At 47.0% G+C, this 27669-nt stretch overlaps 1 protein-coding gene across 1 annotated transcript; it reads right to left on the bottom strand.

Moving 5' to 3' along the window:
* Positions 1-1515: 1515 nt before the first annotated feature.
* LOC143290339 (uncharacterized) lies at positions 1516-27669 on the bottom strand. Its single transcript, XM_076599692.1, has 5 exons — positions 27556-27669; positions 6964-8347; positions 4968-5154; positions 3636-3856; positions 1516-2853 (listed from the first exon to the last, which is right to left on the bottom strand). The coding sequence occupies exons 1-5, from the start codon at positions 27564-27566 to the stop codon at positions 1516-1518; spliced, it is 3141 nt and encodes a 1046-aa protein (XP_076455807.1). The 5' UTR covers positions 27567-27669.

Here is a 27669-nt window from a genome sequence, read left to right as displayed (position 1 = left end):
TCCCTGAAGCACAGTGCGGCTTCCACTCGGGCAGGGGAACATGTGACATGGTGTTTGCCGTACGCCAGATGCAAGAGAAGTGCCGTGAGCAAAACAAGGAGCTCCACATGGTCTTTGTAGACCTGACTAAGGCCTTCGACATGGTGAGCCGCCGTGGTCTGTGGAAAATCCTCCTAAAGTTCGGCTGCCCAGAGAGCCTAATCCAGCTGATTGCGTCATTCCACGATGGCATGCAGGCGAGAGTACAGGAAAATACTGTCAGATCTGTTCTCTGTGGTAAATGGAGTGAAGCAGGGCTGCGTCCTGGCACCCACACTGTTCTCCATTCTCTTCTCTGCCATGCCGATTGACACCTTCCAAGACTGTGACCGGGGCATCTACGTTCAGTTCCGCACAGATGGGAAACTTTTCAACTTGCGGCGACTCCACGCCAGGTCCAGGGTGTTTGAGACACTGTTGAGAGAGTTCCTCTTCACTGATGACTGCTCTTGCTGCACACTCCCATTAGGACATGCAGTTCATTGTGGACAGGTTCTCAACCTCCTGCAGGCGCTTTGGACTCACCATCAGCCTCAGGAAGACCGAGTCCATGTACCAACCAGCTAGCTCACAGAACGCCAGTGCCTCCCCCCCACCTGCAATCAAGATCGATGACGCAGAGATCAAGTCAGTCTACAAGTTTTGCTACCTGGGCAGAACCCTATGCAGCAACGGAGCCCTTGATGCAAAAGTGACGCTGCGCATCACCAACGCCAGCTCCACCTTTGGCAGACTCAACAACAGGCTGTGGAACAACAAAGGCATCAGGCTCAGCACCAAAATCAAAACCTACAGAGCTGTTGTGCTGACCACCTTGTTGTACTGCTGTGAAACATGGATGACGTATCGCCGTCACATTCAACAACTTGAGCAGTTTCACCAGAGATGCCTACGAAAGATCCTCGGCATAAAGTGGCAAGACAGGGTCTCCAACCTCCAGGTCCTAGAGAGGAGCGGCCTGCCCAGCATCGAAAGCCTGCTGATCCAGTGCCAGCTACGCTGGACAGGACACGTTGGAAGACCCTGCAAGCGCTTAAAGGACACATTGAAGACTAACCTCAAAGCCTGTGACATAGACATCGCTTCCTGGGAAACTGATGCCCTTGACCGCTCTCGCTGGAGGATGCTGTGCTCTAGTAGCATAAAAACGTTTGAAAACAAGAGAATGCTGGCCATTAAGGAGAAGCGTGAGCGAAGGAAGCAAGGCTCAACTTCTGGAGACGTTTTCCCTTGCAACACCTGTGGGAAGTGCTGCACATCCAGAATCGGCCTCTTCTCCCATACGAGGACACACACCGACAGATAAGCCTGCCTGCCTACTCATCCGTCGGTCCGACGGGAGACTCCATCAGTATAATTACATAAAAGATGGCTGTGTCTCACGTGAATACATTTTGAATGACGACACACCATAGTATAATTACACACAAGATGGCTGTGTCCACGTGAACACATCTTGAATAACGACATGGGGGCTCACTGTGCGTCATCTTTCTTGGCGGACCAAGAGCTGACCACGTCTTCATGCACATGACCACGCAGTTTGTGACAGCGAGAGGATCCATAGATGAGCGAGACATCCCTTATGCGCTGCCTCATGCGGTCAGTCAAGGGAGGCTCCCAGTCAGCCAACCCCCGTGTGTGCAGGGCGTCACGTGGTACTGTGGCTCTGAATCTGTACAAAGGGCTAGTACCGGGTTTGTGAGGAGAGGCGGTGACGAAGGTCGGTTTCAGTTGTCTTCTCATGTTCTCTTTTGATTGTGAAGCAGCCTGACAGCTGGCTGTTCCGTGGAGGGGTGGGACAGCCTGACAGCTGGCTGTTCCGTGGAGGGTTGGGACAGCCTGACAGCTGGCTGTTCCGTGGAGGGTTGGGACAGCCTGACAGCTGGCTGTTCCGTGGAGGGGTGGGACAGCCTGACCCAGTGCAGACCTGTCTGCAGACGTGCTGGGGGGGAGGGAAGGTGGGGTGAGGGCCAGGAGGGATGGAGAACGGTCAGGGGGCGACACACGCTGATGACCACCCTCTGTTGCTGGCACGTCTGCTGCCTGTTCCCAGGTCCTGGGCTGCAGTGAACGATCCAGCATGAACTTCTGCTTGGGCTGGGCTCCTGCACTGAAAGGCCTGGACACTTGTCTGGTGCTGTTCCCCGGTGTGTGAGGTGGGTCTGAACGTCTGTCTGAACTTTGGCACGTTCCGCCTTCTGGAGGGAGGGCCTGGGTTTCCAGGGGCATGTTGAGGCCATTCTTTAGAAGCTGATGAAAAATCCTCGGCGCCCACGTTTTGAAATAGTTCATCCTTCTGTCGATCTGTCGCCGTTTGGTCAGCAGGAGGAACGCCCTTTTCAACAGCCCCACACTGTCCACTTCCACACACCCGTCCAGACAGCTCGCACTGTGGCAGCGCGTATGGGTGTTGCCGACCCTCCACTGACTGTTGCAAGGCTTTAGGTGAGGGAGGTGAGTGCCTGTGTGTTTGTGGTCCACACTGTCTCCACCGCTGCCTGAAGGTTTTTCCTCACCTTGGTCACTTCTGCCCTGAGGTTCAGGTGTGGAGTGGTGTCCAGCTTTGTCTCGTGTGTCCGTCCTCCTGGCGTGAACACAGCTTTCAGTGGATGACTTCTGCTTTCTGGGCCTGTCCTGTGGAGGGCGTGTCTGGCACGTGTCTGTCTGTGGCTTGTGTGGGCGTGGCTCTGGGACCAACGTGGGAGGAGCCTCTTCGTCTGAACTCTGACCTTCCGGTGTGACACGTTCGCCAGGACTGCGCTGGTCACGTGATGCTGTGTCGTCTGCTCTATCTGTGGATCTGGACTGGGCCTGAAACAGGGAGTTGCATCTTTTGATCCACTCGCATTCACACCTCAATGATGATAATTATTCACGCGTATCATTTGGGCAGTAATTCCCAATTTTAGCATCCTAAATTTTGGCACGTACTTAAATGAAAATTTATTGAGCATCGATCCTATATTGATCCTACCAAACAAATGATCGAACCAATACAACCAACTACTGAAAAACAGGAAACGGAGGAGAAGAAGGAGTAAAAGCAAAAGAGGAAGAAAAAAACAAAGAAGGAGAAACAGCAGAAGACGTTGACAAAGAAGAACGATGAGAACAAGAAGAGAACGAAGAAGATGAAGCAGCAAGAAGGGGAGCCAGTAAAAGCAAGCAGCCCAGCTGAACCTAAAGACCCAGTATTCAGCACACCAGTCATGGCCGTCAGCTCTCCCCAAAGACCCTGTATTCAGCACACCAGTCATGGCCGTCAGCTCTCCCCAAAGACCCTGTATTCAGCACACCAGTCATGGCCGTCAGCTCTCCCCAAAGACCCTGTATTCAGCACACCAGTCATGGCTGTCAGCTCTCCCCAAAGACCCTGTATTCAGCACACCAGTCATGGCCGTCAGCTCTCCCCAAAGACCCTGTATTCAGCACACCAGTCATGGCCGTCAGCTCTCCCCAAAGACCCTGTATTCAGCACACCAGTCATGGCCGTCAGCTCTCCCCAAAGACCCTGTATTCAGCACACCAGTCATGGCCGTCAGCTCTCCCCAAAGACCCTGTATTCAGCACACAGGTCATGGCCGTCAGCCTACCTCAGTTCTCCGCCGCTGCCTCCGAAGCCGAGCCGACCCGAGCCGCACGAGGGCCTCCTGAAGCAGCAGCACGTGGTACGCGGCCTGCCAGCGGCTGTGCAGTCCGGGAGTCCTCTGGAAGCGGCGGGGGTGTGTCTGGTGTCGGACCATCAGTGAGTCCTTCGGGAAACAGTGGCTGATCACGTGGTCCAGGGCTCTCACACGCAGCTCCAGCATAGAGCCTGGGGGGGCGGGGGGGGGAGGACGTCACAGAGAGACACTTGGACACTCTGACGTCACAGAGAGACACTTGGACACTCTGACGTCACAGAGAGACACTTGGACACTTTGACGTCACAGAGAGAGACACTGGACACTTTGACGTCATGGAGAGACACTTGGACACTTTGACGTCACAGAGAGACACTTGGACACTTTGACGTCGTGGAGAGACACTTGGACAATTTTGACGTCATAGACATTTTATGTCGCAGAGAGACACTTTGACACCTCGACGTCACAGAAAGACACTTTGACATTACAGAGAAACTTGGACACTGACTTCACATATACACTTGACACCTTAACGTCACAGAGAGACACTTTGGCACTTTGACGTCACAGAGAGACAGTTAACGTCACAGAGAGATACTCTGACGTCACAGATACTTTGATATCAGAAAGAGAGAACTGGACACTGACTTCACAGATACACTTTGACATTTTGACGTCACAGATACACACAGACAATTTTACATGACAATGAGACACCTGGACACTTTCATGTCACAGACACCTGGAAACTGTCTTCACAAAGTGTATACTTCCACACGCAGAAAGACACCTGGATACTTTGACGTCACAGAGACGGACAATTTGACGTCACATAGAGAGAGCGTGTATGTGTGAGAGACAGAGATAGATAGATAGATAGATAGAGAGAGAGAGAGAGAGAGAGAGAGAGAGAGAGAGAGAGAGAGAGAGAGAGAGAGAGAGAGAGAGAGAGAGAGAGCAATATCATGCTGTTCAAATTTCACACAGATAAATCTGTTGTGATAAAAACGAAATACACTCTGATAGAAATGTAGAAACCAGAGGTGGTTCTGCAAACCTTGCTTCCTCCTCACAACCCCCCCTCCTCATTTAACACACACAAACACTCACAGACACACGCACACACACATGTTGATTTCTATGTAAATTAATAAAGTGGTTTTGATTGATTGATTGATCAAACACACACACACACACACACACACACACACACACACACACACACACACACACACACACACACACACGCACACACACACACAGACACAGACACACACACACACACGTGTCCACACTGACCAACGTGATGAGCGGGGCCCAGAACGCTGTGTGGGGCGGGAGGGGGTGCGGGGGCGGGCTGGTCAGTGACGTCACGACGCCTGTCCATCAGCTTCTGTCTCCGGGACCTGTAGAGGAGGGTGCCCCTCCCCCCTCCCTGCCCCCCTCCCCCCGCCTCCTCCCGCGACGGGCGGCGTGGCTGCCGTGTCTGCAATCACCACGAACAGCTGATGACAGCTTCTGCACAGTTCTTCTTCAGGCAGTGTTTGCTGCCAATACCCGTGTCAGGCAACGGCTGACAGAGAGAACTGCACTCTGTCTGTCTGTCTGTCTGTATCTTCCTGTCTGTCACTCACTCATTTCATCAGCCTGAAGAAAAGCCCGTGGCTCAGAACGTCGCCTTTTTGTCTCATGTAAGTCGACGTTACCAAGATTCTTTTAGTCTGCCTCTTACTGCACCAGACAGGCCCTGACCTGGAAGCCCCAAGGGAAGAGAGAGAGAGGCTGAGCGAGAAAGACGTCAAGAAGAGGCCTCCAGGCAGACACCAAGAAGATGGGGTGACCTGGAGTAGATAGAGGACAAAGGAAAGGGAGCTGGGGACTGGCGCTGTCTATAGACCTGCAGGCCTGGCCCGGGAAGGGACGACCTAGGTCAGCAACCACTGGACCTATATATACTGTCTGCCCTTTAACAAATACCCCACCATTACCACCACCACTGCCACACCCACCCACACATATACTGTCTGCCCTTTAACAAATACCCCACCATTACCACCACCACTGCCACACCCACCCACACATGTACTGTCTGCCCTTTAACAAATACCCCACCATTACCACCACCACTGCCACACCCACCCACATATATACTGTCTGCCCTTTAACAAATACCCCACCATTACCACCACCACTGCCACACCCACCCACACATATACTGTCTGCCCTTTAACAAATACCCCACCATTACCACCACCACTGCCACACCCACCCACACATATACTGTCTGCCCTTTAACAAATACCCCACCATTACCACCACCACTGCCACACCCACCCACATATATACTGTCTGCCCTTTAACAAATACCCCACCATTACCACCACCACTGCCACACCCACCCACATATATACTGTCTGCCCTTTAACAAATACCCCACCATTACCACCACCACTGCCACACCCACCCACATATATACTGTCTGCCCTTTAACAAATACCCCACCATTACCACCACCACTGCCACACCCACCCACACATATACTGTCTGCCCTTTAACAAATACCCCACCATTACCACCACCACTGCCACACCCACCCACACATATACTGTCTGCCCTTTAACAAATACCCCATCATTACCACCACCACTGCCACACCCACCCACACATGTTTCACACATTCACACCACACCGCACTCACACACATGCTCACACATGCACATGCATATACACATAACTACGCACACACACACGCACGCACGCACACACACACACACACACACACCATCACACAGACACCACACACACACACACCACACACACACACACACACACACACACACACCACACACACACACACACGCACGCACACACACACACACCACACACACACACACACACACACACACGCACGCACACACACACACACACCACACACACCACACACACACACACACACACACCACACACACATACACACACGCACGCACACACACACACACACACACACACCACACACACACACACACACACACCATCACACACACACACACACACCATCACACACACACACACACACACACACACACACACACCACACACACCACACACACACACACACACACCACACACACACACACCCACCATCACACAGACACACACACATCATCACACACACACACACACACACACCATCACACACACACACACACACACACACCACACACAGACACACACACACACACACCATCACACACACACACACACACACACACACACACACACACACCAAACTGACCCGCACACCAGCACCACCGTCACAAACGCCAGGAAGCAGCACGGAGCACTCCGGGCTTTCCAACGTCACCGAGAAACGAACCCTGCTCCTCCGACCTTGACCTTCATCCTGCCCGCTCCCGCCAGGTGTCGCCCTGGACCCTCCATCCGGGTCCTCAGGCCACACACCCCTTTTCTGTTTCCCTGGCAGCGAACCTCTGGTGGAGTCTGAATGGTGGGGTGACAGTGAAGCACTGATTTCTCCCGGCCTGGGTTTGGCCATGGACGTTTTCCTTCCCAAGGTAGTGTCCTGAGCTGGTGGTCTCTCCCGTTCAGTCAGTCCTGCACTGTCTTCTTGCAGAGCTAGTTCTCCACAACTGTCCCTCTGTTGCTTGGAAGTGGAACACCTTTTGTGGGTGAGGCCATCCTCTTCCACAACTACTTGGCTTGCTGGTGGGGCAGTACCTTTCACACATTGCTTCGTGGGGGAAAAGTGTGGCTTTAAAGGACATGGAGTTTGTTTCGGGTTTTTGTTGCCCGTGATGTTGATTGGTGTCCGGATGTGGTGTTTATTGCTGGTGGGGTTCGTCCTTTGTTCTGTGGGACTCAAAGTTTGCATGGGGTCTTTGTTTTTCGTGAGGTTCGTTCTTTGTTCTGTGGGACTCAAGGTTTGGGTGGGGTCTCTGATGCTGGGGAGGTTCGTCCTGGGTTCTGTAGGACTCAAGGTTTGGGTGGGGTCTCTGATGCTGGGGAGGTTCGTTCTGGATTCTGTAGGACTCAAGGTTTGGGTGGGGTCTCTGATGCTGGGGAGGTTCGTTCTGGATTCTGTAGGACTCAAGGTTTGGGTGGGGTCTCTGATGCTGGGGAGGTTCGCTCTGGGTTCTGTAGGACTCAAGGTTTGGGTGGGGTCTCTGATGCTGGGGAGGTTCGCTCTGGGTTCTGTAGGACTCAAGGTTTGGGTGGGGTCTCTGATGCTGGGGAGGTTCGTTCTGGATTCTGTAGGACTCAAGGTTTGGGTGGGGTCTCTGATGCTGGGGAGGTTCGTCCTGGGTTCTGTAGGACTCAAGGTTTGGGTGGGGTCTCTGATGCTGGGGAGGTTCGTTCTGGGTTCTGTAGGACTCAAGGTTTGGGTGGGGTCTCTGATGCTGGGGAGGTTCGTTCTGGGTTCTGTGGGCGTGGAGAGGCTGCAGCCGTCAGCATCCTCCCTGTCCTGGGCTGGACAGCTGTGGGTGATGACGTCTCTGGAAGCAGGTGTGAGTGTTTTTCTGGCGCTGGACTTGATGAGGTGTAGGTGTGAGGTTTTGGGTTCCCTCCCCGGCCTCAGCCCCCCGGGGGACTCTGTCCTGTGCCTGTCACCAGCTGTCGGGGCGGGGTGGTGGTGATGGTGGGTCTTTCCTTCAGCCATCCTGGGACATAATTAAAAAAAAACAACCCAATAACAACAACATTTCTGTTTCAGTTTCAAAAGGTGGCAGAATGTTTATCTGTCAATACAATGTCAATGAAGATCTGGGGTCGAATCCTGGTCTGGCCCTTTCTCTCACGTTTGACTGGAAACTCAAACTGAGCGTCCAGTCATTGGAGACGATAACCAATAACCAAAACCAATAAACAAAATGAGATCAAACGAAACAGCACAAAACAAAATGAGATCAAACGAAACAGCATAAAACAAAATGAGATCAAAGGAAGCAACACAAAACAAAATGAGATCAAAGGAAGCAACACAAAACAAAGTGAGATCAAAGGAAGCAACACAAAACAAAATGAGATCAAAGGAAGCAACACAAAACAAAGTGAGATCAAAGGAAGCAACACAAAACAAAATGAGATCAAAGGAAGCAACACAAAACAAAGTGAGATCAAAGGAAGCAACACAAAACAAGATGAGATCAAAGGAAACAACACAAAACAAAATGAGATTAAAGGAAGCAACACAAAACAAAATGAGATCAAAGGAAACAGCACAAAACAAAATGAGATTAAACGAAACAACAAAACAAAGTGAGATCAAAGGAAGCAACACAAAACAAGATGAGATCAAAGGAAGCAACACAAAACAAGATGAGATCAAAGGAAAGAGCACAAAACAAAATGAGATCAAAGGAAGCAACACAAAACAAAATGAGATCAAAGGAAGCAACACAAAACAAAATGAGATCAAAGGAAGCAACACAAAACAAAATGAGATCAAAGGAAGCAACACAAAACAAAATGAGATCAAAGGAAGCAACACAAAACAAAATGAGATCAAAGGAAGCAACACAAAACAAAGTGAGATCAAAGGAAACAACACCAAACAAACTAATGGAGCAGAAAGGGAAGGAGGAAGAGAAGAGAGGAAATGACCCAACATGGTCTCCACACAGCGGGACGCTGTAAACACATGCCGGACATTCCCACAGAGGGAGCCACCATTCACGATGCTGAGGCACACCATATAGATAATTTGCATTATTTTGCATACATATTGCTTTCAACACAATGACCCACACGGTTCAATACATCAGGTTCATCAATGCAAAACAAGCCACAGAAAAAATCAAGCACTGAAAACGCACCAGTAATTATGCCCACACAATAATGTCTCTCTGGGAACAGTCACCCTTTGAAACAGAAATTGTAGCGAAGAGAGGAACCAATGGACAGTGTCCGCGTCACATCAACCATGGGCCTGGGTTCGTTTCACGCATGGCCCACCAGAAGAATGCCGCCACGCTGTCTGAAATTGCCCCAATAGGAACACGTCACACTTCACCTGAAAGCCTTGCACTGCCTGCTCCCTACCCAGACCGGGCGTTCTTACAAACTCTCTTCAGCCAGTTTCTCATTTCTCACTGTCACTGGCCATGAATACCGGTGATAGTCTTCGTCAATACAGCCCATCTCGAAATACAGTTCTGATAATCCTACTGTCTGTGTTTCATCTATCAGAACAAAATACCTTGGTCAACATACTCTTTCCTAACAGAGTTCCACCATGAGGAACACCTTTCCATCTATCAGAACAAAATACCTTGGTCAACATACTCTTTCCTAACAGAGTTCCACCATGAGGAACACCTTTCCATCTATCAGAACAAAATACATCGGTCAACATACTCTTTCCTAACAGAGTTCCACCATGAGGAACACCTTTCCATCTATCAGAACAAAATACATCGGTCAACATACTCTGTCCTAACAGAGTTCCACCATGAGGAACACCTTTCCATCTATCAGAACAAAATACATCGGTCAACATACTCTGTCCTAACAGGGTCCCACCATCAGGATCACCTTTCCATTTAAGATCAGACACTTCACTTCCACTGCCTCTGTTAAATCTGTTTTTCTCTCTGAAGACCATTCTATTTCAGCAGTACTCGTCCACCACAGTACTAAACAGCGTTTCATCCATGCCGCTGTGTGTGTGTGTGTGTGTGTGTGTGTGTGTGTGTGTGTGTGTGTGTGTGTGTGTGTGTGTGTGTGTGTTAAAATATAAACTATGTGAATCTATGAAGGTGTCGAATTTTAATCGTAGTTTTAGCTTTTCAGTAATAGTAATGTTTCAGATGAAATAGAATTTGTGAACATTTGATGTCTTTTTCTTCTTCTTTTGTTTCATAGCTGTTAGCATATTTCGACTGAATGTTTTTCTAGTGGGCATATGTCAGCGCACACCCATGTATACCTACAACATGTGTAAAGCAACAAGCGGCAACAAGAAAGTTGTCCATAGCAAAATGACGTACAGCAACATACAGCAACAAGAGAGTTGTCCATAGCAAAATGACGTACAGCAACATACAGCAACAAGAGAGTTGTCCATAGCAAAATGATGTACAGCAACATACGGCAACAAGAGAGTTGTCCATAGCAAAATGATGTACAGCAACAAGCGGTAACAAGAAAGTTGTCCATAGCAAAATGACGTACAGCAACATACAGCAACAAGAGAGTTGTCCATAGCAAAATGATGTACAGCAACATACGGCAACAAGAGAGTTGTCCATAGCAAAATGATGTACAGCAACAAGCGGTAACAAGAAAGTTGTCCATAGCAAAATGACGTACAGCAACATACAGCAACAAGAGAGTTGTCCATAGCAAAATGATGTACAGCAACATACGGCAACAAGAGAGTTGTCCATAGCAAAATGATGTACAGCAACAAGCGGTAACAAGAAAGTTGTCCATAGCAAAATGACGTACAGCAACATACAGCAACAAGAGAGTTGTCCATAGCAAAATGACGTACAGCAACATACAGCAACAAGAGAGTTGTCCATAGCAAAATGATGTACAGCAACAAGCGGTAACAAGAAAGTTGTCCATAGCAAAATGACGTACAGCAACATAAGGTAAAAAGAGAGTTGTCCATAGCAAAATGACGTACAACAACATACAGCAACAAGAGTGTTGTCCTTAGCAAAATGACGCAGACAAACCCCCCTCTATTAGAAAAAACCACACTGTTATACACGTAGACAGAGAAACAAGAAATGGGTGCCGCTGCACTTTGACGTGAAGGGCTCCATTCTAACACAGGGACATCTGTCATGACAGCAACGATAACGCTGTGTACTGCTGCCACACTGCACACTGCAGTGTACTGTTGCCACACTGGACAACGCAGTGTACTGTTGCCACACTGGACAACGCAGTGTACTGTTGCCACACTGCACACCGCAGTGTACTGTTGCCACACTGGACAACGCAGTGTACTGCTGCCACACTGGACAACGCAATGTACTATTGCCCACACTGGACAAAGCAATGTACTTCTGCCACACTGCATAACGCAATGCACTTTTGCCACACTGCATAACGCAGTGTACTGTTGCCACACTGCACACCGCAGTGTACTGTTGCCACACTGGACAACGCAATGTACTATTGCCCACACTGGACAAAGCAATGTACTTCTGCCACACTGCATAACGCAATGCACTTTTGCCACACTGCATAACGCAGTGTACTGTTGCCACACTGCACACCACAGTGTACTGTTGCCACACTGCACAACGCAGTGTACTGTTGCCCACACTGGACAAAGCAATGTACTTCTGCCAGACTGCATAACGCAATGCACTTTTGCCACACTGGATAACGCAGTGTACTGTTGCCACACTGGAAAACGCAATGCACTTTTGCTATAGTGCATAACGCAATGTAATTTCGCCACACTGAACGTCTGTTAAGTCAAGCGATGCCATGGGGCATGTGGGTGGGGGTGGGGGTGGGGAACAAAGGAGTGTGCAGTGAACCATACCCCAGAACCAGAGACCGTGACTGTGCTGGTGTCACACGTTGACTGTGCTGGTCCGTCACGTGCAACCCTATTCAGGCTATGGGAAACCATCAGCGTCAAGAGTTTGAGAGAGACAGAGACAGAGAGAGAGAGAGAGACTGAGAGAGAGAAAGAGAGAATTAAAAGGGGAATTAAACGATACTTCCATGCCAACATATAATTGAAGTTGTGAGCACAGGAGTAGCTTTGGAAAATCTTGAAATTGATACCAGTATCTTTTAGCTTCTGCAAATAAAATAGTGTAGACTGGCATTTCTTATGAATACGATCAATATTCCTCTCAAAATGTAGATTATTGTCTAAAATAGTCATTATATATATTCGTTGACTCTCTCCATAGTTTCACCATCTATAACAAGGTTAAGTACAGGCAATTTCTTCTGTTTTAACAACGTTTAAATCAAGATGGCTCTCCTCATACCTGGAACATAACTTTCTAATTTTACTGAAATAAATAGTATCCGATTTGGACAGATCTTCAACAGTTGAGTAGTCAGAATATTTCCTAAATAATGTGTATGTATTCTATTATACTGTATTGTATCAATTGTATTGTATTGCATCAATTGTATTGTATCACTCTTTTGTCACGACAGATTGTACCTGAATCTGAAACTCACCGCACGTGTGGGGACACAACTCACCTGACCATTCTGCATCAAGGGGAGTTATGTACCCTGGGATATCCAGGAATGACCAGAAACCAGGCACGTTGACTTGTACTTTATCATGGGATCTTCAGCTGATGCAGAACCTCTGTCTGCCTCTCTCTGTGACTGTCTTTCTGTCTGTCAGTCTCTCTGTCTGTGTGTCTGTTTCTATGTGTTTGTGTCTGTGTGGTTAAAAGTGGATGTTGCCATCAAAGCCATCAAAACATTCATGAGAAATGAACTTTGGAGGAAACAGCGATATTGATGTAACTGGAGATGGGTCATTCTCTCTGTGTGTCTTTCTGTCTGTTTGTCACACACACACACACACACACACACACACACACACACACACACACACTCTCTCTCTCTCTCTCACACACACACACACACACACATGCACACACACACACACACACACACACACACACACACACACACACACACACACACACACACACACTCACTCACTGTAGGGAAAACGGAAAATCAATGTGACAAAAACCTGAGGGATCAGAGTGAGTGTGACACCCACATCTCATCCTGCATTCCCAGCAGGTACAGACACCGGCATCAACCGGACACAGCAGACTGACAGACTTCTGTGCACATGGATCGACGACAGTTTATGCGAAAGCCGGGTATAGGCTTTTTTTCTTTACAACTGACGTGATGTAGCGTTTATGGATCAGTCCGAACGCTTTAACCCTTGTAAAAAAAAACTGAAGGCGAAGCTGACCGCGTGTTTGGGGACACAACTCTCCTGACGTCGCTGTATTCAGGGGAGTTCTGTACCCTGTAGATTTCCGGGAATTGCAAGAAACGCAATGTATTAACTGACTCGTCCTTCATGTTGGGATCGTCAGTGTGTGTGTGTGTGTGTGTGTGTGTGTGTGTGTGTGTGAATACGTGCACGCAGATGACTGTTAACACCCTTCTTTTTCTGTCAACTGCCCACAGTTCCCTCTTCTTCCCCTCCCCCACCCCCTCCCCCACCCCTCCTCATCGTCAATGTCAGTCAGTACAAATACATCCATGCTCATGACAACAACGTTGACGACAATGAAGATAATCACCACCACCATGATGAACATCGTCAGAATGATTGATTTTCTGTTGCCACGTTCATTTCACCAAAACAACGTTACCACCACCACCACCACTGACACAAAACCAAAACTTAATTTCCATACATTGCACTTAAAACCCCAACCAACACGATCAGTCAACGCTAACATTCATGAAAAATGCAAAGCACGTGCGAATCGTGCGCTGTGCACCAAGCTCTGAAACCTGATCCCGGCAGGGGGACAGAGAAGTCCGCGGAATCCCACATGGCCACCCTTGAGCTGTTTCCATGCAGCCACACACACCTACCCAAGTTTCTCTCATTTGTTGCTGTGTTGAAGTGGCGGCAGTGAATATTGAAATCAGCCCGTAGTTAACGAGCCGCAGCGCGATGAGCCAGAAGTTTGTTGCTGTGTTGAAGTGGCGGCAGTGAACATTGAAATCAGCCCGTAGTTAACGAGCCGCAGCGCGATGAGCCACAAGTTTGTCGTTGTTGTTCTTCCTCTCACCCTCAGCCCGCCCCCACTCCCCCCCCCCTCCCCTCGCCATCAAAGCTTTCAAACGTGTTGTCAATCTGGAAATGGTTTCACCAGCCAGAGAACGCAGCACACACCGGTGTCATGATTTCTGGGGTGCTCCCTGTCGGATCTATCCACCCAAGCTAATTTTTGTCCGTTTGTTTTTCTACACTGATCAATGTTGTTTTTGGCTGCTCTATCGTCTACGCTATTTCCGTGGTAATTATATCCCTACCTACCCCCACCCCCCCTCCCCACCCCCATCCTCACACCCCACTAAGCACACCCTGACTGTCCCATTCACAGCGACACCCAGACATATCTTTCACCTTCCCAGCAGCAGTTGTCCATACGGCTGTATCAGTGTTTTGGACGCCATGAGGTCACACACCACAGGAGACTCTGCACTGCTGCTGTTGTTACTTTGGAGCTGCTCTTTAGTGCCTGGTCTGATTCAACATATGTGGGACATGCAGCAACCAGTTCCAGAGTGAGTGAACGCCCCCCTCCCCCTCCCCCTCCCCGGACCCCCACCCCACCCCCAAATTTTTGTTGTTCTTACCACCATCACTCCACCGTTCCTCCTTCTACACACACACACACACACACACACACACACACACACACACACACACACACACACACACACATCCTGCAAAGCATTATAATTACGATAGTAATAATAATAATAATGATAATATTTATATAGCGCTGAATCTTGTGCAGAGACAAATCTAAGCACTTTCCCACCAGTCATTCACACGCATGCATAACTCTAAAACTGTAGAAACTAAAGACAGGGAAGAGGCAGGCAAGGGACGCTATTTTGGGAAGAGGCGGGTTTTAAGGCCAGACTTGAAAGAACCGAGTGCGGAGACCTGACGAAGCGAAAGAAGTTCATTCCAAATACAAGGTCCAGAGACAGAGAAAGAACGGCGTCCAACAGTGGAGTATTTGAATATGGGTATGCGTAAACAGAGTGGATCCGAAGCCGTTCGTAGTGAGCATGATGGAGTGTAGAGGTGAAGGCAGCCACAGAGATAGGAAGAGGCAGATTTGTGAATACATTTATAACATAGAGTGCTGATCTCGTACTTTATTCTGTGTGAGACAGGGAGTCAGTGGAGCTGTTGCAAAATAGGAGTGATGTGCTCAGATCTTTTCGTTCTGAGGACGAGTCGGGCAGCAGAGTTTTGTATGCGCTGAAGGGACTGAATGGATGAAGCAGGCAAACCAGACAATAGAGAGTTACAGTAGTCAAGGCGAGAGAGATTGTGAAAAACGACAAGTCTAGATGTTGCGTCAATGCACAGATATTTCCGAATGGAACTGATGCGTCGCAATTGACAGTAGCAGGATTGACATGTCTGACTGATAATTTTTTGCATGGATAGTGTGTTGTCAGGGACAATGCCGAGGTTCCTGACTGAGCTGGAAGGAGGGATGGATGTACTGCCAAGTTTGATTTTGTCAGCTGTCATGGAAGAGAGTTTTTGTTTAGTTCTTATGATCATTGCTTCGGTTTTGTCTGCGTTCAGTTGTAACTTATTTAGAGTCATCCACTTTTGAATGTCCAGGAAGCAGTTGGATGTTTCTTGCAAGAGCGAGGACAATTTCTCAGGGGTATCACTCTTCTGAAGTTGAGTGTCATCAGCATAAGAATGATGACTAACATTGTGGTGGTTGATAATTTCAGCGAGAGGAGCAGTGTACAGTGTGAAGAGCACTGGGTCTAAAACAGATCCCTGTGGGACTCCGTGTTTGATTTTAACAGGTTCAGACTGGAAATTATCGACAATGACAGACTGGAATCGATCAGTGAGATAAGATTTGAACCAGTTGAGAACAGTGCCGTTGATGCCAAATGTAAAATGAAGACGGGAAAGAAGGATTGAATGGTCCATCATGCCAAAGGCGGCTGACAAGTCGAGAAGAGTGAGGAGGGAATTTTTTTCTGAGTCGGACGCTATCAGTAGATTGTTCAGGATGTGAAAAGAGTGGTTTCGGTGCTGTGGTCAGCACGATATGCAGACTGAAAAGGGTGAAGGAGATTGTTGAAACAAAGGTGGTTGTTGAGCTGCTTCAGGACAGATTTTTCAAGGTGTTTGGACAGGAAAGGAAGGTTAGAAACTGGTCGATAATTTTTCAGAATATTTGCTTCAAGGTTGGGTTTCTTCAGAAGAGGCCGAACGATTGCAGTTTTGAGTATCAGTATCAGTATCAGTAGCTCAAGGAGGCGTCACTGCGTTCGGACAAATCCATATACGCTACACCACATCTGCCAAGCAGATGCCTGACCAGCAGCGTAACCCAACGCGCTTAGTCAGGCCTTGAGAAAAAAAACAAAAACAAAACAAAAAAAACAACAAACAAACAACATATATATATATATGTAAGCGTACATACATAAATAAATAAATAATAATTATGAAAAAAAAGAAAAAAAAAGAACAGAAAAAAAAGATAGTAGTAATGAAAATAATGATAAAATAATAATAATAATAAATAAATAATTAAATAAATAAGACAACAATGATGATAAATAAGCAAATAAATATAAACCATGAAGACACACATCCACACACACACCCACACATGCACAACAGATACGCCCCCAAAACGCAGTTTCACAGATATGAAAGCACAGTCAAATACATATAAACGTACATGAGCTCCAACACACACACACACACACACACACACACACACACACACACACACACACACACACACACACACACACACACACACACACACACACACACACACACACACACACACACACCACAAATTTCCCTGCACCTCCTCTACCCCCCTCCTCCACACACTCGGAGTTTCTAGTCTATGTATCGCAGCTTCCACGGCACACACACACACACACACACACACACACACACACACACACACACACACACACACAGACACGCACACGCACACGCACACACACACACACACACACACACTCACACACACAGATGAACACTTACTTGTACAAGCACACACACACACGTCCATATCTCCCACCCCCAACCCCACACACATATATACAAAGATATATATATATAATATATACGTTCCAATATCCTGATGCTCCCACAGTGTAGGCATGCATACACTCACATACCTCATCCTCTATCTCACCTCCTCCCTGCACCCCCACCTCCCCCTCACACACACACACACACACACACACACACACACACACATGCACAGAACTCTCCTGACACTTGTGTACACTTACACTCTCACGCATGCACAAACGCACTCAAAAACATAGACCCACACATACACACAAACACACACATACACACACGCACAGAGGCTGCTACTGATTGGCCGCAAGAGGGATGGGAAAAGATCTCTGATGCCAAGAATGTGGCGTCTAGTGTGTTGCTCAGTCTACTGCATTTGGAAAAGCCCACAGAGACTCTGTTCCGTTTTGAAGAAGTTTGCGCAATGTTGGTTTGGAAATGATGCCGATATTTGTTTGATTTACAAAGCATCGTGCTCTACCTTTCATGTTAGACTTGCGGCCGCTCCCGCTCTCTGCTTTTATTTCTTTGAGGCGATCGATGGTGTGATGGCCTTGTACCTGTTCTTTTTGATATTCTTTGACTTTTCTGAGGATTTCCGATTTTCCTAGATGTAGGCCGCTCGTTGGTGTTGCGTTACCAGCAAGTCTGTCAGCTCGCTCATTTCCCTTAACTCCTGCATGTCCCGGGCAGTATGACCATGTGAGTTTTTTTATCTGAAAGTTGCGCATTGCCTTATGCCACTCTGGGCTTCCCATTCCGTTTTCAATTTTCTGTATGAGGTTCATTGAGTCGGTTAGAATCATGGCATGTTGGTTTCCGGGCGTATGGATGGACGATAGCCACTGGAGGGCATGTGTCACAGCTTCAACTTCCATCGTCAGGCTGGAGGTTGTGACTTTGTAGGCAGCATTCTCTTCCCTAACTGTTTTTCCATTTTGTTTCGCAGTGAATCCCCAACCGGATTGGTCTTTGGTGACTGAGCCATCTGTGTATATGATGATGTCCTCTTCTTTACTGTTTTCTTCTATGAGTAGCTTCACTTCCGCATCAGTTTTGCCCTCTGGCCATTCCCGACAATGTCTTCCTAGAGTGGGTGAAATGGCTGTGTTGAATAGATGGTTGAGGTTTTCGGGGTTTTTCTCCCATTCTTTTGTTTCTTTCAGGTCTTGTAGTCGGCATACTAGCTGGATTGTGTCTTCTGCTTGCCCCATCCATGATCTTCCTCGCCCTAGACGGCTGCCTTTTGGTTCTTTGACTGCGTAATGCAGTGGGTTTTGAGGGTTTTCTAATGCTTTGAAGTAGGTCTTGACCTGTTCTAACTTGTTTCTGGCCTGCACTGAAGGAAGGTCAAGCAGGTATCGCATGGTTTCTGTGGGCGTGTCTTTTGTTGTTCCAAGGATCAGCCTCATAGCTTCATTTTGTACTCTTTCTAATTTTAGGAGGTTGCTTTGAGACGGTGTTGTTAGCCCAAGTCCGTAGTCGATCACACTGAGGACGAGTGATTGGTATAGCAGGAAGAGGTGGCGTTGTTCAATACCTTTGGTTGCCATTGCTTTTAAGACTGAAAGGCCCTTTTTGCATTTGAGAACAGTATTTTCCGTATGTTTTCTGAAGGTCAGCATCCTGTCGAAGTGTATTCCTAGGTAGCGTAGGCATTCAGTTTTCTCGATCTGAATCCCATCGAGTGACACAGAAGGTGGTGATTTGCTCGCGGTTCTGTTGTTGAGGGTGCACAGCAACGTTTGGGCTTTCGCTGGATTGATGGAAGATCCTGTGTCTTTGCACCATTGAGCAATATTGTTTAGTTGTTTCTGGACGGCTTTGGTTCTTTCCTGAGCATCTTTCGAAGTTTTGAAGACCAGGCCATCATCCGCAAGAGTAAGCACCCGAGCTATTCCATTGTTGTTTAAGTCTGCAAGGCCCTTCGTGTAGACATTGTAGAGGACAGGAGAGAGCGGAGACCCTTGTGGCAGTCCCATGGATAGTTTAGAAGGTGCAGACATCCAATCTCCGAGGCGTAGGACGACGGTTCTTTCCTGAAGCGCTGCTGCTATCCATCTTGTCAGTGTCAAACTTACTCCATACCTTAGTAGCAGCTCCATGAGGTGTGCAAACTGGACTTTATTGTAGGCATCTTCAAGGTCGATTGCTACTGCTAGTGTTTCTTCTTTCCTTTGAAATCCTTCATACACCTCATATGCAAAAGCAGCTGCATTTTCCCATGCGGACTTGCCTGTTCTGTAACCACCTTGATTTGAAGGGAGAATGTGCCTGTGTTCAAGATCCCTTGCAAGTTTCCTGGCTATCATGCGTTCCATGAGCTTTCCAGCAATGTTTTGCATGGTTAGGATCCGGTAGCCGCTTACCTGATGATGGTCCTTTCCTGGTTTTGGTATGGGTTTTAAGAAGCTGTGTGTCCAGTCCTCCGGCACATGTCCATTGTGGAAACTGTTTTGATATAGACTGAAAAGTTTGCTTCTGTCTTCTTCCGATAGTTCCTTGATGTCCGAGTAGCGAACTTTGTCTGGGCCAGGGGCAGATTCTTTCTTGCATTTAGCTATTGCTTCATTTAGATCATCTATTGTTAAGTCATCATCAGGTCCAGTCTGCATAAGGGTTTGGTTTAACTCCTCAACATATTTCTTTTTCTCATCTAAGTTTCTTTGATCGCTCTGTTGTATGAAACGTTTGAGCAGGGCGGATCCTTTTTCTTCGTTTGTCTTAAGCTTGGTTCCGTCAGTGTCTACCATGTCTGGGGTTGTTGTTGTGCACGTTTTCCCTTCCATGCGACGATAAAATTGCCAGAAGGAAGGAAGGAATTTTTGTTTAATGTCCCGTCACACATATCGGTGATTGAAGACATTTTGTAAAAGTATTTATGAATACATCTGAGTATTATCGGTTAGAAGGGGTGGGAGATGTGGATGAATGGAGGGTTTGGGGAAACTGGGCAAATGAGGGTAAAAATGTGGGTGAAATTTGAAAGAAAAACAAAACAAACAAACAAACAAAAAAAACCCCTCTAAATACAGTTACAGGAAATTACTTAAAGGACTTCGTAAAAGAGAAGTCGTTAAACTGACAAGCGAAACAACTGATAATGAATGCAAAAAGTCAAAAACATCAACGTTCTCAGTCACTTTTGAAGACACACTTTCGTGTACAAAAGGCTTCATCAAGCTACAGTGAAAAATTATATGCTCAATTGTCAGGTTATTAAAGCATATACACTTGACATTAGAACAATACTTGGTCCGTAATGAATTTGATAATAGTCTGAGAACTAAGCTCAGAATTGGTCTGCGAATCGGACCAAAGTCTGAGAGAGTCAACTGACGAGGTTTTAGACTTGAATTCAAGCACCTATAAAAGTCTCTTTCTAGTATATTGCTTATTTCCTTGTATGACAATGGGCAATATACTTTTATACTATCTATATGATTTTTTGCTCCCCTTTTTGCTGCCTCATCTGCTTGGTCGTTATAACGGAATCCAGTGTGGGATGGTATCCAACAAAAATCAACATTTGTACCCTTCACAAATAGGGAGTGCAATAAATACCTAATTTCAAAAAATAAATCTTCTCTTTGATTATTCTCAAAAAGGAGCAAACCTTTTAAGACAGATTGAGAATCAACACAAAATAGGATATTACTTATTATGATTGGTATATCAACAAGATGATTTAAAGCCATAAGGATGGCCACCAATTCAGCTGTAAAAATTGAATGTCCCTTACCTAAATAATATGATTTTTCTGTTTTTAGGTCAGGAATGACAAAAGCAGATCCTGCACTGCTATCATCCAGGACCGAGCCATCAGTGTAAACTTTTAAATGATAATAAAAATTTTCTTCTAATTCAATTCTGACAGATGCTGCTATTATATGTGGAGATTCTCCTTTTGTTGTGTCAGAAGCACATATGTTGACGTTTGCTTTTGTTAACTCCCAGGGAGGGACAGGTGGCACCAGAACACGAGGTGCGATATCATGCAAATCAATGTCTGAAGAATTTAAAATATCTGACACATATGTGCGAATGGTTTGTAGATTTGAATTATTTTGTGCATTTTTTGGAAAATCAATATCAGACCTAATATTTATTTCCTCAAAATCATCCACTGCTGTACATCTCACAATATATTTAGCAGAACTTAATTTTCTGATTTCATCTAGTGGTAGAATACCCGCAAGCTTATAGGCTTCTGAGGTCTTAGTATGCACAGGTACCCCTAAAGCCAGTTTCACAGCTTTACTGTCAATTATTCGCAGCTTCTTTAGGAACGTCGGCGGGGCAGAAAAGAAAATTTCTTGACCGTAGGTCAATCTTGATCTTACGAGAGATGTCGCTAAATGTAAAAGAATTTTGGAGTCTTGTCCCCAAGGAGAGTGACTTACAATTTTTAAGAAATTTAAACTTTTAACTGCTTTAGTCATCATTGAATCAATGTGTTTGACAGAACTCTGTCAATGTTGAGTCATAACTGAGTGCCTCGCAAAACTGTTTCCACTTGTCATTTTTGGCCTCTTGAGCAATGGTTTCAAACTGTTTAGTTTTTTCTTTCATTTTTGTTTCAATATCTTTGTCTGGAGATGGTTTTGTTCTTTCTTTTTGCCAAAGTTTGACAGCCGCATGTTTTTCTATCCAGGCTCTTTCTGTGTCGGTATTCCACCATGGGGGCTGAATAGTTTGCATCCTGTTCAGTGCCGTTCTTTTGTTTCTTCTGCGTCTTAATTTTTCGATGACGGTTGTCTCTTTGGTTTCATACTGAAATGGATCACGCGGTTTCATGCAGCGTTTATCTTACAGTTTCTGTAGACTGAAAACTACCGGGAGGTGGTCACTGCCTTGGTGTGGAAGCGTCTCTGCATTCATTTCTGCTCTGAATTTTGGAGATGTTAGAGCAATGTCAATCACACTGTCACTGTCCCCTTGTCTTGTTCCAAGGCGAGTTGGGGATGTGGTTGTTAATGGGCTAAGAAGAATTTCCCCTATCATTCCTTCAAGTGCGAGTCCTTGTGGGTTGGTGTTCCGCTGGTCCCATAGCTTGGATCTTGCATTGAGGTCTCCACAGATAATGACCGAGTCTCCAAGTTCGTTCTCTATTTCCTCTAAAAAGGCCCAATCCTCTTTTGTTGTGCAGGTTCCTGGGTGAACATAGGCATTGATGAGCACGATGCTTTTGTGAATTCCGTCAGGTTTTTCGAGACGCACCCCCACTAGTTCACATGAGTTGCTACACCATTTCTCTAGATTTATGGTGGAAACTTTCTTTTTTAGGTTTTTGTTCAGTATGATTGCTACTCCTCTTCCTTCATTCCTTTGAAAGACTGTGAAATTCTCAAAATGTATTGGTCTGTCTGCACTTGTCCTGGTCTCTTGGAGACATAAAATGTCAAAATCATATGCCAATTTCTCAATTGTTGAGATTCTCATTCTTGCGCTGGAACAATTCCAACTGCCGGTTCTAAAGAATTTCTTTGACAGCCGCTCTGCTTTTGTCATTCTGCTACCTAAGCACAATCTTTTCCCACCTCTTTTGCCACGCCTGTTTTGGGGTTTTGGGGATCTGAATTTATGTCTCGTGCTATGCAGCTGATCCCCGAGGTGCACGCGAGACAGGGTTTTGTTGGTATCCATAGAAGGGTGTTCTATGTGGTGAGGGAAAATATTCGGTCACCCTGACAGAGCCTCTTATCAGGGAAGGGCAATGGATGTCCATCTGTGTGGAGTCCGTCAGCCTGGTGTCGCCCTAAGGCCAGACTGCATACAGTTAGTGACTGTTTAACCCAACAGCCATTCATCCCATTGGTACTGTATGAAAGCCGTGGGATTGGGGATTTTTGTCAGGTTATCTCCTCTTAGCCAGTGGAAGGGTACATCTGGGTATTGTTGCGTAGCAGATTTTATTTTGCAGAAAAATACAGGTCCTTCTCTAATATTCCCCGAGCGATTTTGAAAGTGGATGGAAACGTTCCAGTAAGAAGGGATGAGTTGACAATATTGGTGATTGTGGGGAGAAGCTGTGAGACACTGGGAAAAGACAGAGGCTGGTATAGGATCGAGTTCATAGGATTTTATTGTCATTTCTTTCAGGATTTCATTCACTTCTGTTTCAGTCAGTGGATTAAAGGAATAGAGAGGAGTGCCGTTGAACTGAGGATCAGGATGAGCAGGTTGGAACAAATATTTTGGACTTTGTTGAAAAAGAAAGAGGAGAAGACATTGGGGAGTTCAGGTAAAGTGTGGGCAGAAGGAAGAGTCTTTTTTTGCAATACCGAGAAGATTTGACATGATAGAGTAAAGAGATTTGGTGGATGTGGCATCGAGAACTTGAGAAGAAAAGAAGTTTGTCTTCGCTGATGAGATCATATGTTTGATTTTATTTATTTGTTTTCGGAAGATTTGATTGTGGACTTTCAGTTTTATTGATCGCCATTGCCGTTCCAACTGGCGACGTTTGCGTTTTGCAAGTTGAATGTCTTGTGTGTGCCATGGGGCAGAAGGTCTATCAGGGAGCATGTGGGTAGTGGGGGATGCATGTTCATCCAGCAGTTCAGAGAGAACGATGTTGTTATGTGTGGAGACGTCGGTACAGAAGAAATTATGGAAAGACGTTCAGCAGCTTGAGAAGAAAAAGTGTTGATGTTGATGGATTTTAGGTTAGGACGAGTAGCGGATTTCTTGGTTCTGGTAGGTTTTGAAATATTAAGCGAGAATACAACAGCAGAATGGCCAGAAGAAAGTTCGTCAGTTACAGTCACTGACGCAATCATGGCATCAGAGTCACGTGTGATGAGTCAGTCCAACGTATGGCCAGATCTGTGTGTTGGTTCTGTGATGAGCTGAGAGAGAGAATGATTGGGCAGAGATTGACGTAGGCGTTTGACATCAGTGAGAAATCTCCTCAACTATAAAATGCGATAAAATGAAAGAAAGAGGATAATCATCCGAAACCAAGTGACTTGTTTGACTGTCATGATTTTCAGAAAACATTTGCCGATTATGTATTAGAGTGCGTGCGGCTAATATGACCATTTCGTTGTTGCTGTTGTTCTTTTGCTGTGTCTCAAGTCCTTTTGGGTTTCATGACGATAAATGAAGTCACGTCAAGTTAACTCACACACACACACACACGCACACTACAACACAACACAACACAACACAACACGTGATTCAGCTCTGCAGTCCCGCCAAATCAAATCAGGCTCCTTATCAAATCTTACACCTCCTTCCCCAGCCAGCCAAGCCAAACGGCCCAGTCAAAAACACGCCAACAGTCACGAACAGTCCAGACAGAAAGCAGAGTGTCTGTGCAGTACAGAACACCTGTAGGAAGTTTGGAAGGGGGAAGGGATGGCGATGTTATTCTTCACCATTGCCTCACCATGTGAAAACACGGGATTCAGCAACACCTACCCTTACCGGGTGAATTATTAATACAGTAAAGTGGTGTGATGTTGGTGTGTGGTTGACACTGAGAGTGGTCCGGGAACCACAGACACTTATCCCTCACAGGGTGACACATTGTTAGTGTCTGTGCCGTGCACACTTCATGCCTCACAGAGTGACACATTGTTAGTGTCTGTGCCGTGCACACTTCATCCCTCACATGGTGACACATTGTCAGTGTCTGTGCCGTGCACACTTCATGCCTCACAGGGTGACACATTGTTAGTGTCTGTGCCGTGCACACTTCATGCCTCACAGGGTGACACATTGTTAGTGTCTGTGCCGTGCACACTTCATCCCACACATTGTTAGTGTCTGTGCCGTGCACACTTCATCCCTCACATGGTGACACATTGTTAGTGTCTGTGCCGTGCACACTTCATCCCACACATTGTTAGTGTCTGTGCCGTGCACACTTCATCCCACACATTGTTAGTGTCTGTGCCGTGCACACTTCATCCCTCACATGGTGACACATTGTTAGTGTCTGTGCCGTGCACACTTCATCCCTCACATGGTGACACATTGTTAGTGTCTGTGCCGTGCACACTTCATCCCTCACAGAATGACACATTGTTAGTGTCTGTGCCGTGCACACTTCATCCCTCACAGGATGACACATTGTTAGTGTCTGTGCCGTGCACACTTCATCCCTCATAGGGTGACACATTGTTAGTGTCTGTGCCGTGCACACTTCATCTCTCACATGGTGACACATTGTCAGTGTCTGTGCCGTGCACACTTCATCCCTCACCTGATGACACATTGTTAGTGTCTGTGCCGTGCACACTTCATCCCTCACCTGATGACACATTGTTAGTGTCTGTGCCGTGCACACTTCATCCCTCACCTGATGACACATTGTTAGTGTCTGTGCCGTGCACACTTCATCCCTCACCTGATGACACATTGTTAGTGTCTGTGCCGTGCACACTTCATCCCTCACAGAATGACACATTGTTAGTGTCTGTGCCGTGCACACTTCATCCCTCACAGAATGACACATTGTTAGTGTCTGTGCCGTGCACACTTCATCCCTCACAGAATGACACATTGTTAGTGTCTGTGCCGTGCACACTTCATCCCTCACAGAATGACACATTGTTAGTGTCTGTGCCGTGCACACTTCATCCCTCACAGAATGACACATTGTTAGTGTCTGTGCCGTGCACACTTCATCCCTCACGGCCCATGGGGGTGGGGGGATTGGAGGGGGGGGGATGAGGGGCCAGGGGGAGAGGGAGTGAGGGGCCAGGGGGAGGGCAGAGGGGGGTGAGGGGCCAGGGGGAGAGGGGGGTGAGGGGCCAGGGGGAGAGGGGCCAGGGGGAGAGGGGGGTGAGGGGCCAGGGGGAGGGCAGAGGGGGGTGAGGGGCCAGGGGGAGAGGGGGGTGAGGGGCCAGGGGGAGAGGGGGGTGAGGGGCCAGGGAGAGAGGGGGGTGAGGGGCCAGGGAGAGAGGGGGAAGAAGTGCGGGTGGGGGACTGGAGGGCAGCGACATTTACATTCCGCCTGCCTGCCTGTCCGTCCGTCCGTCCGTCTGTCTGTCTGTCAATGTCTTGATGTATGTTTGCCTCTATTTCAATGCGCCGCGCGCGAGTGTGTGTGTGTGTGTGTGTGTGTGTGTGTGTGTGTGTGTGGAGGTGTGTGTGTGTGTGTGTGTGTGTGTGTGTGTGTGTGTGTGTGTGTGTGTGTGTGGAGGGGTGTGTGTATGTGTGCGTGCGTGCGTGCGTGCGTGCGTGCGTGTGTGTGTGTGTGTGTGTGTGTGTGTGGAGGGGGTTGTGTGTGTGTGTTCGTGTATACTGCCAACGCCCCTGCACATATCAAAATAAAGCGATATATATACACATAGCGAAAACTGTCTGGTGATTTTTAGCGCCTGACATCTTAATAGACATATTTTAGTTTAAGAAGAATTACATTGATGGCATTGCTCGCAAAAAACATGGTCAGTTCTTTCCGGGATTTCCCTGTTGATCCACTAGTGCCGACTGTTTTCATTGAAAAACATGGTCAGTTCTTTCCGGGATTTCCCTGTTGATCCACTAGTGCCGACTGTTTTCATTGAAAAACATGGTCAGTTCTTTCCGGGATTTCCCTGTTGATCCACTAGTGCCGACTGTTTTCATTGAAAAACATGGTCAGTTCTTTCCGGGATTTCCCTGTTGATCCACTAGTGCCGACTGTTTTCATTGAAAAACATGGTCAGTTCTTTCCGGGATTTCCCTGTTGATCCACTCATACCGACTGTTTTCATTGAAAAACATGGTCAGTTCTTTCCGGGATTTCCCTGTTGATCACTAGTGCCGACTGTTTTCATTGAAAAACATTGTCAGTTCTTTCCGGGATTTCCCTGTTGATCCACTCGTGCCGACTGTTTTCATTGAAAAACATGGTCAGTTCTTTCCGGGATTTCCCTGTTGATCCTCAAGAGCCGACTGTTTTCATTGAAAAGCAAAACAAATATTTCAGCATGCAAACACAACGTTAACGCTTACTCACAGACGCTTCTACATATTCACACGCCCCAAACACACACACACACACACACACACACACACACTATATTACAAACATCAGAAGACAACACTGAAGCTCACCTTACTTTCATCAAAGACTGCAGTGGCTTGAAATGTCGGTATCACAAGGCAGGAAGCGGCCACACCACACTTAAAGTTCACTTCTTGTAGCGCTGCCACACAACACACACCAGC

The sequence above is a fragment of the Babylonia areolata genome, chromosome 15 (genome assembly GCF_041734735.1).
Source record: "Babylonia areolata isolate BAREFJ2019XMU chromosome 15, ASM4173473v1, whole genome shotgun sequence".
Classification (NCBI taxonomy): Eukaryota; Metazoa; Mollusca; class Gastropoda; order Neogastropoda; family Buccinidae; genus Babylonia; species Babylonia areolata.
Note: the sequence above shows the minus strand (reverse complement) of the source record. Positions and strands in the feature narration are given on the sequence as shown.